At 41.0% G+C, this 15,482-nt stretch overlaps 1 protein-coding gene across 1 annotated transcript in view; it reads right to left on the reverse strand.

Annotated features, from left to right (window-relative positions):
• TTC21A (tetratricopeptide repeat domain 21A) overlaps window positions 1–15,482 on the reverse strand; it is a gene marked incomplete at its 5' end in the record, with an annotated part of 73,311 nt that overhangs the window by 20,977 nt on the left and 36,852 nt on the right. Inside the window, 6 exons of the mRNA XM_034763854.1 lie at window positions 2,299–2,544; window positions 7,949–8,052; window positions 8,369–8,507; window positions 8,684–8,794; window positions 8,998–9,070; window positions 13,067–13,305. Of these exons, the coding sequence (XP_034619745.1) occupies window positions 2,299–2,544; window positions 7,949–8,052; window positions 8,369–8,507; window positions 8,684–8,794; window positions 8,998–9,070; window positions 13,067–13,305 (912 nt within the window). The remainder of the gene's footprint in view (window positions 1–2,298; window positions 2,545–7,948; window positions 8,053–8,368; window positions 8,508–8,683; window positions 8,795–8,997; window positions 9,071–13,066; window positions 13,306–15,482) is intronic.

Here is a 15,482-nt window from a genome sequence, read left to right on the forward strand (position 1 = left end):
AGACCGTATCAAATGCCTTACTAAAGTCTAGGTATACCACATCCACCGCTTCACCCTTATCCACAAGGCTCGTTATCCTATCAAAGAAAGCTATCAGATTGGTTTGACATGATTTGTTCTTCACAAATCCATGCTGGCTGTTCCCTATCACCTTACCACCTTCCAAGTGTTTGCAGATGATTTCCTTAATTACTTGCTCCATTATCTTCCCTGGCACAGAAGTTAAACTAACTGGTCTGTAGTTTCCTGGGTTGTTTTTATTTCCCTTTTTATAGATGGGCACTATATTTGCCCTTTTCCAGTCTTCTGGAATCTCTCCCGTCTCCCATGACTTTCCAAAGATAATAGATAGAGGCTCAGATACCTCCTCTATTAGCTCCTTGAGTATTCTAGGATGCATTTCATCAGGCCCGGGTGACTTGCAGGCATCTAACTTTTCTAAGTGATTTTTAACTTGTTCTTTTTTTATTTTATCCGCTAAACCTACCCCCTTCCCATTAGTATTCACTATGTTAGGCATTCCTTCAGACTTCTCGGTGAAGACCGAAACAAAGAAGTCATTAAGCATCTCTGCCATTTCCAAGTTTCCTGTTACTGTTTCTCCCTCTTCACTAAGCAGTGGGCCTACCCTGTCTTTGGTCTTCCTCTTGCTTCTAATATATTGATAAAAAGTCTTGTTTCCTTTTATTCCCGTAGCTAGTTTGAGCTCATTTTGTGCCTTTGCCTTTCTAATCTTGCCCCTGCATTCCTGTGTTGTTTGCCTATATTCATCCTTTGTAATCTGTCCTAGTTTCCATTTTTTATATGACTCCTTTTTATTTTTTAGATCGTGCAAGATCTCGTGGTTAAGCCAAGGTGGTCTTTTGCCACATTTTCTATCTTTCCTAACCAGCGGAATAGCTTGCTTTTGGGCCCTTAATAGTGTCCCTTTGAAAAACTGCCAACTCTCCTCAGTTGTTTTTCCCCTCAGTCTTGATTCCCATGGGACCTTACCTATCAGCTCTCTGAGCTTCCCAAAATCTGCCTTCCTGAAATCCATTGTCTCTATTTTGCTGTTCTCCCTTCTACCCTTCCTTAGAATTGCAAACTCTATGATTTCATGATCACTTTCACCCAGGCTGCCTTCTACTTTCACATTCTCAACGAGTTCCTCCCTATTTGTTAAAATCAAGTCTAGAACAGCTTCCCCCCAGTAGCTTTTTCAACCTTCTGAAATAAAAAGTTGTCTCCAATGCAGTCCAAGAATTTGTTGGATAGTCTGTGCCCCGCTGTGTTATTTTCCCAACATATATCCGGATAGTTGAAGTCCCCCATCACCACCAAATCTTGGGCTTTGGATGATTTTGTTAGTTGCTTGAAAAAAGCCTCATCCACCTCTTCCACCTGGTTAGGTGGCCTGTAGTAGACTCCTAGCATGACATCTCCCTTGTTTTTTGCCCCTTTTAGCCTAACCCAGAGACTCTCAACACTTCCGTCTCCTATGTCCATCTCTACCTCAGTCCAAGTGTGTACATTTTTAATATATAAGGCAACACCTCCTCCCTTTTTCCCCTGTCTATCCTTCCTGAGCAAGCTGTAGCCATCCACACCAACATTCCAATCATGTGTATTATCCCACCAAGTTTCAGTGATGCCAACAATGTCATAGTTGTATTTATTTATTAGCACTTCCAGTTCTTCCTGCTTATTCCCCATACTTCTCGCATTTGTATATAGGCATCTAAGATACTGGTTTGAACTTTCCTCCCAGTTTTGTCCTGACTCTCCTTTCTCTCTGCCAATATAGCCCACACTCCCTCTTGTTTCCGACCCATCTCCCAGGTCTCCATGTTCCCCACTTACCTGTGGGCTTTGCTCACCTGTCCCCGTCGAACCTAGTTTAAAGCCCTTTTGCATATGTAAATCTTAGAGGGCTGGGCCCTTTCTTTGTTGCGAATAGAAACGTGCTTCAGAAGTTTAAGAAAATGTATAATAGGAAAAGGCTTTTTTTTCTGGAGGTAGCAGTTGTCATTTAATTTCTCTTAAACAACTTTTTTTTGTTGTTGTTTTATCGTACATATGCTCCATGTTTTTTGGTAACTGGATGAATTTTATAAAATAAATAAATGAAAAAGTACTAATAAAAGCCTGGACTAATATTTCCTTCTTGCATGTATTTATTTTTTTCTGGTTGCTGTTCTGCTGAAATGCAAGTTTAAGAATTCACTCTCAGTACTTTTTATATTCTAAATATTTAAACATATTTTCATCATACCCCTTAAATAACAAAGTGGCTAACATAACTATTTTTCCAGCTTAATGTGCACTTAAAGTATTGTTGAACAGATACTGACTTGGATTTAAGACAATACTTACTTTACTATCTGTCTGAGTATAACATAGTGCATCTTTATACCATTTAACAGCTTGTAAATACTCTTTCTCAATTAGGTATTGCTCTGCAAACTGTACACAGATCAATGATGTCAACTGCTTCTGAGAAGGGATCAATTCAGGTTGTTCCAGAGGGATACGCTTCAGTATTCTCAACTGTATGTCACAGGCCTTATGGAATAAACAAATATACGAAGAGAAATTATAACTCAAACAGTAATGGAGTCACTATTTTAAAAGTTTTTCATAATTTTGTTGGGCAGCCGGAGGTCTAAAATTTATACATGCAAAATTACTTAAGATGTTTCAAAAAAGTTTTTGTTATATTGTAAATCCAATTTCCATTTCATTCTCTGAAGCTACTTTTTTTTTTTTAAGGTAATTAGGTCATCTTAATATTTTGCAATATTGGAGTTTGTTAGTTGGTTAAATTACACCTGTTTCTTAGACTTTTCATTTTCTGGTGCATACAATTAACTACTGTAGGCAATGGCTTGGTGCATCTTCTCTTTTACCATGTAACAGGTGAATATTCTTAAGGGATGAAATTCATCCATGTTTAGAAAGGCAGCACAAAATCAGTGGGATCTAAGTGGGGGATAGGCCTGTGCTGTCCCTCAGCACAGGGGTGAATTTTACCAACGGCCTATACTTGTAGTACCAAATGATTCTAGCTGTAGGTTTGATGAACACATTTTTCTTCAACATAATATATCATAAGAACACCATTTAATGATAATTGAGATAATGATTCTTTATGGTGGATTCACTGAATAAGTGGAGATTCCCCATTAATTTTAGACCCACTGATCATGCCAAGGTGCTCAGGGCACTGCCTAATAACTCACAATAACTTTTTAAAATATTATAAGTACACAACAATATAATAAAGCCACCTAAAGAAAACAGACAAATAGAGGGAATCATATATAGAAATAAGGTTATGGGAAAAGATTTTCAATATGGGGCTGATAATGGGGAAAAATATTGGGCCAAAGTCTCTGTTTGTGTTATACCAGCAAAGAATTTTCCCTATTATCCTATGTTTAAGAGATGGCAGAGTAGGGAAGGGGCAATGTATTCCATCCCTTATAGCCTGTGATAATAAAATTACAATTACCTGCCTACCTAAAATGTAGTGGTAGAATCCTTAAGAACTGGGAGGTATTAGAACATAAATACTAATTAGGACAAGGCTCAAAAAAGGAGCTAATGAATATATCCAAGGCCCATAGCAAAATTCCATATTTACTGAAGTGTATAGTGAATAATTTGAGCTACACAATGAGGGCCTAGTTTTCAGAAGAACTGAGCACTACAACTCTGGGTACAGTCAATGGAAGTTGCAAATGTTCAACATCTCTGTGGGGGGAAAAAAAATAAAACCTTGGAAGAAATGGTTAGTTGCTGTAACTGTGGTTCTTTGAGATGTGATGCAGACATGTATTCCACTTAGATGTGCATTTGCCTAGCACACTGGAACCAGAGAATTTTGCCTGGCAGTACCTGTAGGAAGGCAGTGCTTGTGCCTTGTGGCCATAACCCTTCCCCTGGCTATATGAGGTGGCAAGTCCCAGCCCCCTCAATTCCTTTGCACCGGATTTCAAGAGTATAGACCCTGATTCAGATGGATTGGATTGTGGAATACACGTAGGGTAACCAGACAGCAAGTGTGAAAAATCGGGACGGGGGTGGGGGGTAATAGGAGCCTATATAAGAAAAAGACCCCCAAATCGGGACTGTCCCTATAAAATCGGGACATCTGGTCACGCTAAATACACATTTGCATCACATGTTGAAGAACCACAGTTACAGTAAGTAATTGTTTCTTTTTCTTTGAGTAGATTTGTCATGTATTTCACTTAGGCGACTCACAAGCAGTACCTGAAGGAGATGGGGCCCAGAGTCTACTTAAACAAGGACTGCAGAACTGCTTTACCAAAGTTCACATCTACTCTGGATGCTGCAGTAATGACATAATGCTTGGTAAACGTATGCACAGATGACTAAGTGGTGGCTCTTCAAATGTCCAATACTGACACATCACTTAAAAATACCATCACTGTAGCCTGTGTCCTTGTAGAGTGAGCTTGTACCCTTTGAGGGGCATTGCTCATGCTATTTCATATGCAGTCTTGATGCAGGAAGTTATCCACCTGGAGACCGTCTGCAAAGAGATTGTCTGTCCCTTCATCTGGTCTGCATACAACACAGACAGAAGAGGTGAAGTACGAAATGGTTTAGTCCTGTCCAGGTAAAAGGCGAGGCAGTGCCAGACATCCAGCGAATGAAGACGCTCCTCCTTCAGGGTTGAATGCGACTTAGGACAGAACTCTGCTAGATACACTGCCTGGTTGTGGTGAAATTAAGACATCACTTTAGATAAAAACTTAGGGTGTGGCTACAAGGTCATTTTGTCTTTAGAGAATTGCATATAAGGAGGCTCTGCCATCAAAGCCTGCAATGGTATGTCAAAGCCAGCAGGAAGACAGTCTTTTTACATAGAAGAGGAAAAGAAAAAAATGCCAAAGACTCGAATGGAGGTCCCATCAGAGCTGCTAAAATCATATTGAGATCCCACAAAGCAACCAGTTCTCTTACTGGTGTGTGGAGACAAAGACTCCTTTCAAGAACTTTGCTACCATGGCGTTCAAAAATACCAATCTCCCCTGGATGAGCAGATGAAATGCCAAAATCTTAGCCAGGTGGACCTTCAACAAACTGAGTGCAAGACCTGAAGCCTGAAGGTGCAACAAGAACTCCAAGATGTCCTGAATACCAGTTAACATTGAACATAAGAGAGGTTGTACCGGGTCAGACCAAAGGTCCATCTAGCCCAGTATCCTGTCTACCGACAGTGGCCAATGCCAGGTGCCCCAGAGGGAGTGAACCTAACAGGTAATGATCAAGTGATCTCTTTCCTGCCATCCATCTCTACCCTCTGACAGACAGAGGCTAGGGACACCATTCCTTAACTGTCCTGACTAATAGCCATTAATGGACTTAACCACCATGAATTTATCCAGTTCTCTTTTAAACCCTGTTATAGTCCTAGCCTTCACAACCTCCTCAGGTAAGGAGTTCCACAACTTGACTGTGCGCTGCGTGAAGAAGAACTTCCTTTTATTTGTTTTAAACCTGCTGCCTATTAATTTCATTTGATGACCCCTAGTTCTTGTATTATGGGAATAAGTAAATAACTTTTCCTTATCCACTTTCTCCACCTCACTCATGATTTTATATACCTCTATCATATCCCCCCTTAGTCTCCTCTTTTCCAAGCTGAAGAGTCCTAGCCTCTTTAATCTCTCCTCATCTGGGACCCGTTCCAAACCCTTAATCATTTTAGTTGCCCTTTTCTGAACCTTTTCTAGTGCCAGTATATCTTTTTTGAGATGAGGAGACCACATCTGTACGCAGTATTTGAGATGAGGGTGTACCATCGATTTATATAAGGGCAATAATATATTCTCAGTCTTATTCTTTATCCCCTTTTTAATTATTCCTAACATCCTGTTTGATTCCTAACATTGTCTGGCAGGTTGAACCCTGCCAGACAATGAGCACACTGAAAACATTCCCATTTCGCCAAATGGGTCAATGTGGTAGCGGGTTTCCTATTGTAAAGTAAAACTCATCAAAGAGCCTCCAAAATGTTGTTCCTCCACCGCATTTAATCATGGAGCATCCACAAAGCGAGAGAACCGAAGGCAGAATGCAAGATCTGACCATGACGCTGAGTAGGGAGATCTGGATGAAGAGGAAGAGATGTGGGAGGCCGAACTGATTATACCAGAAGGTTGGAGAATCGACATTTTTTCAGCCACGCTGGATCAATGACAATGACCTTGGCATGGTTCAGCTTGAGGATTACTTGCAAGATGATTGGAATCAGAGGGAAAGCATCCAGGAGTGCTGATTCCCAACTCGGGTGAAAGGAGTCAGTCAGGGAGCCCAGACTGAGGCCTCCTCATTTCTGCAACTGCAGAGCTGCCCAGCTGAAGGAGGCTGCATCTCGGCTCCACTGACTCTGCAGCTGAACGGTGCCTCCTGGGTCCTAGTGGGGACCAAACAAAGGGAATGCCCTGGCATTAATTGCATTGAACTGTCCACCACTGTAAGGAGTCCAGGATCGGCACAGGGAGCTGGACCAAACTGTCCAAGGGATGATGGGTGGATGATAAACTGTCCTCAGCCACATTTGGCAAGGGTGAAGATGTAACTTGGCAAATTGGACTACCTTCATGCAAGCAGCCATGTGACCCAAAAGCCTTAGGCACACTCAAGCTGTAGTTTACTCCTGGGGGGATTCTGTGTGACTGCGCACATGACAACTGCACCTCCCCCGCCCCCCCCCCCCCCCCCCTCTCCCCCCCCCCATTCCTGTTCTTCCCTGCAGAAAAGGGGGGGGAAGCAAGGGGAAGCCATGGGGGGGAAGGCCAAAAGGGGGGGCACTTTGGGGGGGGGGGAGATTGCCCACCCAAACAGAGGTGAGGCATGGGGGGTACACAGGGTTACATGCCACTGCCCCGCCCCATTTCTTCAACTGCAGAGCTGCCCAGCTAAAGGAGGCTGCATCTCGGCTCCGCTGACTCCGCAGCTGAATGCTGCCTCCTGGGTCTTAGTGCCAGTAGTGTTCCCCTTCTATGTGATGGGAGCCTTCCTTTTTTCTGTGCAACAGTGAGTGCCCGCAGTGGGGCTGGGTAAGAGGGGGTGGGGAAAATGAGGGAAGGGGGTGAGGGGAAGAGGCAGTGGGGAAGGAACGGAGGTGGAATAGGGCAGGGGGAGGGGAATGTGGGAGTTAGAGGGGGATGGAGAAGAAAAGGGGATAGAGGAATCACGGGGGGAGGGGGGGGAGCGGGAGCCTGGCATGCAGTGTCCCCTCGTTAGCTGGGGCTCCCTGTTAAGCAGGCCCATCGCACCCTCACCCTGACAAGCCCTACCTGCCTACACCTGGACCCCTCTGATGAGACTTCCACACCCAGACCCCCACCCCACTGATCCCCAAGCAGCTGCACTGGACTCCTACCCCATTGAGCCCCCCACACCCAGACCCCCCCCATTGATCCCCATCTCCCCACACCTGGACCCCCACCCCACTGAGCCCCAACCACTTTCACCTGGATCCCCTGAAGAGTCCCACGGCCCCCACACCTGGAACCCTGCAACGAACTCCTGTGGATCAAGATTTCCCACTGAGCTGCCCGCACCCAGATTGCCCCACCCAGAAACCTCTCATCCCACACTAAACCCCTCCACACTTGGATCCTGCTGGGCTGAGCCTGCCTACCCGCACCTGGTGCAGAGAGGCAGGGCCCCAGGGTGTTTCTGGGGCAGGCTCAGCCCTTGCACTGTGTCAGGGTCAGGTGCAGCCTCATTGCCGAGTCCCTGTACTGGGGGAAGTGGGGACTTCAGGGTGATCTCCCACCTCAATGCAGCCAGTGGCCTGGCTTCAGCACCCTAAGTGGGATACACAGCTGCATCTACTCAAAGAAGAACTTAAGCTATTTCTACTGATAAATGATTAGGGAAGATCTCTAGCATTGTATATGGCTTGTATAACCTCATGAATTACCTTGTTCAAAGTTCCCATCACTTCTTCTTTTTTATTGTTTTTGTAAACCTCTGCTAGTAAAAGCAGGCTCTTGACATCCTTCATCATGGAAGGCAAGTCATTAACTGAAAGATTAAAAATGGTAATATGTTACCTCTTGAGTCTGACATTTTTCTGGATATCAGAAACAAGAATTGATATTTGGAGTACAAAATGAAGTATTTTTGTGCCACCCACAAATGTGTAAACCAAGGCCTGGGAGCGTGCCCTCATGCAAGGCAATTTAAATATTTATTGAAAGCTTGTGTAAGTGTACTCAGTCTAGAAATATAATTAACTAGAATACTTATTTATGAAGAAATTAATGTTATATATTGTAAATGATCCACAGGCTTCAATACTCCACAGAGCAAACTTAATAGAAAGGATGAATAATGCTACCAGAGTCATGCTCCATAGCTTGATTCAGAACGCTTTCTGCCTTGTTAAACTTCTTGAGTTTGAGGAGGAGTTCAGCAAGATCATGGCACAAGAAGTCCTGCTCACTCATCTTTAGAGCTGCTTCATAATAATTAATAGCCTACAAGGAAATTTTAAAATGTCAATATAATATCCCAAATACAGAATTACAGTAGGTCAAAATGAAACATTCATTTATAACTTCTGTCATCTATTCAATTTTATAATTTCTCTTTGTTTCTTTGTTCTTATGATTTAAATGTTCAACGAATAAAAGAAATCCTTTATTTTTAAGACCTTGCTATATTGATGAGTTTTCACATATGCTTGTCCAATTTTTCTGGCCAGTGTTGCATCTAAAGGATTCTTTCTTTGAGCTGCTTCGTATACTTCCACAGCTTTCTCTGGCTAAAAGTAAGGGACAGAAGTGAGAGTTATTTTTATGTGTAACATTAGCAGTTAGGAATATTTTTGCCAATGATTCAGCAACATTTATTGTATGTTATATAAGTGCTAGTTATTAATTTATTATTATTATTTAAATCTAGCTTTTCAGTTAAATGTATATTTGTTTGAATTACTACAGGTTTATTAAACAAATTTATACTAACCTCTTGAATATTCATGTAGGCATCTCCCAAAAGAAGGCTAGTATGAGGACTTGGCAATTGTTCACACAGTTCGCTATAAAAAAAAGTAACAACAACATTTAGAATCAAGAAACAATAAGAGTCAAATTTTGAAATCTAATGCATGAAATGTAAGAAAATATATGAACCCTCAAAAAAATAAAGTCAGTTCTGTCATTTAAAAAAACAGAGCTAGAACTTAAGTCAGAGTAGCTCCAATGACTTTAACAGCCACTGTTCCAAAATGCTTGCACAATCTGAATGAAGACAAGATGCAATACACTGGTGCAGCAAACAAATTGAGAGAATTGGAATGGAAAATTGAAGATAACAGTGATAGGAACTCATGGTGACATAGAATAGTTAGAAGATATTTGCATGTTTTGAATTAAAAAAATATAATTTTTAACAAGTTTCCACAACCACAGTCTGATTCTAGCCCCTCTTCACACACACACAGACACACACACACAAAAGTAACTAGTAGAAAAAGGCAACCTCTCCCCAGCTATATCTACAATGAGGTTTTTGTCAAATTCTCTCATCATTGGACTACCACTGGGGCAGGTCCACAGGTGTTAGCAAGGATGGGCGCATAGTATGCACCAGATGTGGGTGTTTTCGTTACTAAGTCACCTAGTCCTAAACAGAACAAATCTAGACCACACGGTAGTAAAAAAACCCACCTGTGCTCAGACTACATTAGTGCTCCCACCATTCGTAGCACTGGTGAAGCTGCATTGGTACTATAGTGCAGTAATGGGAGAATTTGACAAAACTTCAGAGTGGGTAAATTCAAGCAGTTTATCCCCCTGAGATTAATCTAAGGGCTTGCCTACACTTGGAAATATACTGAAATAGCTATTCCAGAATAATTCTTCCTCAGGCTGAACCACGCTACTGTGGAGGACAGTCTCTTTATTATATCTAGTTGAGAAAATTATATAAACTCAGTGCAAAAGAGCAAAGCAAGGTAGGAAAAAAGTGAAGTGGGTAAATAGAGGGGAAATCTCTGTTTTTCACTTTGCCCTAGATAGGGATTTGCTGACTTGACAATCTCTGATAAACACAAAAGTATTTTGGGGGAGCTGAAAATATTGGTGATATTCCAAGGAGGGTATGAATAAAGCATACTATAGCTGTACATAATGGCTCTTTATCAGGTATGTTGACCTTCTGGCTAGGATCAAGTGTGTTATATGAGTTTAATATTGGATATTGTCCTTTAGAGGCAGAACAATATCATGCACTTGAAGGAGGGTGGACTTGATCTAACAGTTCTTTCTCCTCTAAGTTCTATGATCTTATATTCTTTTCCCTCACCAGAGCAGACATCTACATCAAATATTAGGAGACACTGTGACTTAGCAAGGGACTGGGAGTGGGGAGGTCTGGGTTCTCATTCTCACTGTATCATAAACTTGCAATGTAACCTTGGGTGAAATCACTTAACTTCTCTGTGCCTCGGTATAAAATAGACATAAAATTTCTATGCTTTTAAGGACTTGATCCTGTTTGCATTCAAGTAAATGGGAAAACTTCCATTACCCCTAATGGTGCAGGCCCAAGCCCTAGAGAAGTTTGAGCTCCTCAAAACAAAGGAGCTATTATTACCAAACAAAAGAATTCTCCCCACTCTTTTTCGTGTAGGAAATCTTACACACAAAAGTAATTTCAGTTCTGCTTGTCTGAACATTGTTGCACACTGAAAAATAGCCAAAGGGCCATAAACAAAGGAAAATGATAAAAAGCAATATATCAAATATGTAATGGTGGGGGAGGTGCCTAGGAAGGTACTGCACAGGAATTTAATTAGGTTCCATCCTATTTAATATCCTGATGGGGATCTGGAAGAGGGAAAAAATGTAAATGGCACCAAACTTGGAGGTATTGTAAATACCAGTGAGAAATTATCACTTAATAATATGCATATTGCTACAGTGCCTATTAGCCAAGCAGGTTGGGACCCCACTGGGTTAGGTACTGTACAAATATAGAAAATGATATCCCATGCTCCACAGAGCTTACGATTCAAAAGACAGACATGACAGGTGGATGACACAAACAAGTAGGTTAGATTGAGGGGAGTGGAGAGAGAAAATAAAAATAAAAGGAAGAGCACAAGTTTTAGCAAGTCAAGAGTAGTAATCCCAACTATCCCCTTGTCTCGCTGCCTAAGGGCTTTTCTGTACAAACAGTTATGGTGCAGTAAGCTGGGGTGTAAATCTACTCCACACCAGCCTGCTGTACACTAACGGTGTGGACCTCACTGCCACACACTAAAGATTCCCTAGTGCACACTGATCTATCCCACTTTGAAACAGGAGTATATCGAAGTGCACTACTGAACTGTTAGTCCACAGCAGCAGGGTCCACATGGACAGTTGAATGAGCAGCAATCTAGAGCGAAGCTGTTTTATATCCCAGCTTGACCCGCACCAACTGTTCATATAGACAAGCCCAAAAAAATACTACCAGAATTCCAGCATATTTGGAATATGAGCAAGAAATAACAAAAAGAGTTATAACTTGGAAAATGCAAGTGCATCTGGGCAAACATATTATGTGGCCTGTTTACATGGATTACTCACATTATCAGTGAGAAACCACATGCCAACATTCAGTTCTCAATATAGAAAAAAATAATATTCTGATCATTTAGTGCATTTCTCTAATACTTCTAATGTATATGGAAATTCATAACAATGATTATGTAAAATCTCTTTCAGTTATAGAGGTGCTGGACTGAGGATTTTGCTGTTTGTGTGACAATAGAAAGCTGTTAAATGAATGATTTATCTATCACTCGGGATATATAATCATTTAATCATAGAATCATGATGTCTTACTTTTATTTTTGTAGGTTCAGATTCTGCCCCCTTTTCTCATTTTGAGCCAAACTGTGACCCAGGCAATGGGGTGGCATGAGGGAGTGCACGATGCTCCCTCGTGCTCCTGTTGCCATTTACCTTAGTCATCGTTATTAGCAGGGGAGGTGATGCAGGCTAACCATGCAGGTGAGCCAGAGGGAGCAGAGAGAGGTCAGAGCCTTAGCTCTGCTCTCCCAACATGCCAAACGCCGTGGGTGTGCTTGATGCTTCAGGGAGCATATGCTGCATCGGGTACAGCCTCCATACCGAATGCTCTCTCTGCGAATCACAGTTTCCTGCTCAAGCTGCTCCTGGGGCAACACAGCAAAGCACTGTCCGTAACATAGGGCTAATGGCAAAGACATAATTGAGCTCTCTGCGAGCAGTCCTATTGATTGAGCGGTCTAATTTTGGAGGAAGGCCATACTCCGTGTGAGAGTGACAGAATCTGGCATTTAGTCTTCCCCACTTCAGTTCTTTTCCCCATAAAACCGATGTTATCCAATAGTCAAAAATCAGTAAGTATTTTATGTTTCTGATGACAGAAAAACTTTTTTGTCTTCTTTAGCTGAAGATGAAAGCCTCTTTCAATAAAGAAAATGCTAGTTCTGAAATAGAAATATCTGACCCTTAATGCGAATGTTGGGGGAAATATTTACTGTTGGCTAGTGATTAAGTGGCAAATTCTGCCATCCGTACTCACACTGAGTACTAACTTACTTCAAAAAATTGATTTTTGTTTTCAGTAGTATACCTGCGGAGTGAGGCAGTACTCAGGATGAAAAAAGGTGGCACAATCTGACCCCAACTGTTTAGCATAATCTTTTATGTCATAACAATGTTTATTGTGGTATTTTAAAATATTAATGTATTTCCTTAAGAGTCTCAACTGTTTCTATTTTTTTCTCTTTCCTCCAAAATACTTAGAGGTCTTGTTATCTTAACAAAAATATGAATGATTATGACAAACACTGAAATAAAAAAGTGACTTGTGGAAATGGACCCTGTTTTCTGGATTCACAGCTCTGTACTTTAACTCCTAGACTATGCTTCCAAAAGGTTCTGAAATTGGTTTTGCTCTATTGTCAGCATTTTTTCTGTATATAAAGCCATCATCTTTTTAAAATAAAATATTTGAAAATGTAAACATTTTTAACAGAATTAATCTTAAACAATATTACCAATAACATCCAATGTATAGTCTCTTATCCTTCCGTATCTGAAGGTATATCTGAGCCATCTTTTCTTTAACCTCAGTATAATATGGCTGGCTTGGGGTGATATTTCTCAGCATGCTTAGTGCTATTTCCACTTCCCCTTTACTGAGAGCCAAATCTACATTAGCAACAGTGATGCGGATTTCCTCTGGAGTTCCACTAAATTCATTAATGGCATCCTGCATAATTTTAGTTGCTTCATGCTGGAATATTAAAAAATAAGTAAAATTGTAACTAAATTACTCTATTACCATCAAAGGGTTAGCTGGTGCAAAATGTATTTCATTTTAAAACAGTTGGGCTTGCCAAACCCATTTTCATTTCATATTAAACTGGAGGTTCAATTGAATCCAAAACCCTAATATTGCAAACAATGTGACCACTGCTTTTCTTTTCATGCTAACCAGTCTTGTCTCACTGTTACCTTCACAGTTCCCTTTTGTTTCCCCTGTCTGTTTGTTGTATCCATATGTTCAGTCTTATACTTAGATTGTTAGCTCTTCAGGGCATATACTGTCTTTTGGTTGTGTGTTTGTACAGTGCTTACTACAGTGGGATTCTGGTCTATGACTGGTGTCTCTAGGCACTACTGCAATACAAATAAAGAATAGTGTGATGCTCTAAGTCTGACAGTATGCAATGTTATATCTGGCATTGAATAAAAGTGTTTCCTTAAGCAAACAAGAGAACTATTGAAAAAGTTTAGGCTTTATTCAGCTAATCTATAACTGAGTAACTTGAAGGTTTGTAATATAGTCTATTTTTTAAATTTACTATATATAAGCAATAGTTATCTCCTTTGTAAATTATGTAAATATTTCAGACAACATGTGCTATCTACCTTTGAATAGCAGACACCGATTTGAAAGTAGGTTATTTAGGGAAAATATTCAACCTAATTCCCTTTTGTTTGGAGACGCTTTATTTCAATTAACCAATTTGTCCCAACTCTAATGGCAAACTGTCTCATGAGCAATATATATTTGAATTGGCAAGAGAGGGAATGTTCAGCACTTCAGAACTGCATAGACTAATTCTCCATGAGGAGACAAGAATGACACTGGAAGCTGTCGATGCTATTATTACCCAAGGAAAAAGGCACCAACAAATCATGAGACTTTCTTCATTGTCTATTCTTCTGCTTTTTTTAAGTGTGTCAGAATGTGCTTCATTTTGGATTTATTGCAGTTGCCACATATCTCAGTTAAATAACTGATGACAAATTTTACTACACATAATTTAATGAGCACTACAGAGGACACTATGGACTATGCCCCAAAGAGTGCACATTTTATTCACTTGATTCCAAGAAATTCTGAGTGCCTATAGCTCACACTAAAGTGAAAGGCACGTCTCAGGATCAGGCTCTAGACTAAGCTGAGGACAATGTATACACACATAATACACAAGATGACAGATATACTACTGTTTCCAGTTAGTATAGGTATTTTAAATTTGAAAGTATGAATTAAAATGTACCATGCAATTTTTGTTTCTAGTTAGAACTACAAATGGCCTTTTTTGAATGACTACTTATTGTGGGAATATTTAAATAGCCTTTTGAGGGTGAGATGGAAAGTTTTAGTCACACAACTTCTCAGCTATTAGTTGTAGGATCCTGTAGCAGGGTGCTGGTGCAGAGGCACCTAATTAGCCCCTGCTCAGCCAGCCCCAATCAGGGGAAATAGATTGGGGCTAGGGAGAAGTCTGGTGCCTGGCCTTTAGAACTGGCTGCACCTGTCGGCCTGAGGGTTCAAGGGCTATAAAGGCTGGCTGGCAGCCAGAAGGAAGGAGGATGGCCAGGGAAGGTCAGTCTCTGGGCTGAAGTGGAGATTGTAAGGTCTGCAAACTGTATATAGTATATCACTAGTGGTGGGAGAAGTCTGTAAATAAAGCCACGGGTGCTGCAGAAGGAGAAGCCTCTCTGTGCTTTATTGGGGCAGCCAGTGGGCCCCAGGAAGAGGGGCTGGCAGAGGACCTGTTACAGATCCATATATAAAACTTGTTTGCATATATATAAAAACCCTTGTTATTTTATACTGTCTGTTCTATGTAGTGAAGTACTTAGTATGTATGGTACACTACACTCAATATGGGTGACATCCTGGCTCCATTGCAGTCAAAGGCAAAACTCCAATTAATTTCACCCAGTACGTTAGGGGAAACCACTACAATGTTGGCATATTCTGTATAAACACATGCTTTCAGATTAATTGCCATCAAGTAGCTCACAGGTAGTATAGAGGACAATATTATTACATACAATAATAACATAATATATAGTGGATAACTGATAACGTGAATATCAACTATCCCCTCAGTGACATTTGGAATCATCTTCATTGTATTGCTAAGGAACAGGGCAATTTTCATAGCCTAA

The sequence above is a fragment of the Trachemys scripta genome, chromosome 2 (genome assembly GCF_013100865.1).
Source record: "Trachemys scripta elegans isolate TJP31775 chromosome 2, CAS_Tse_1.0, whole genome shotgun sequence".
Classification (NCBI taxonomy): domain Eukaryota; kingdom Metazoa; phylum Chordata; order Testudines; family Emydidae; genus Trachemys; species Trachemys scripta.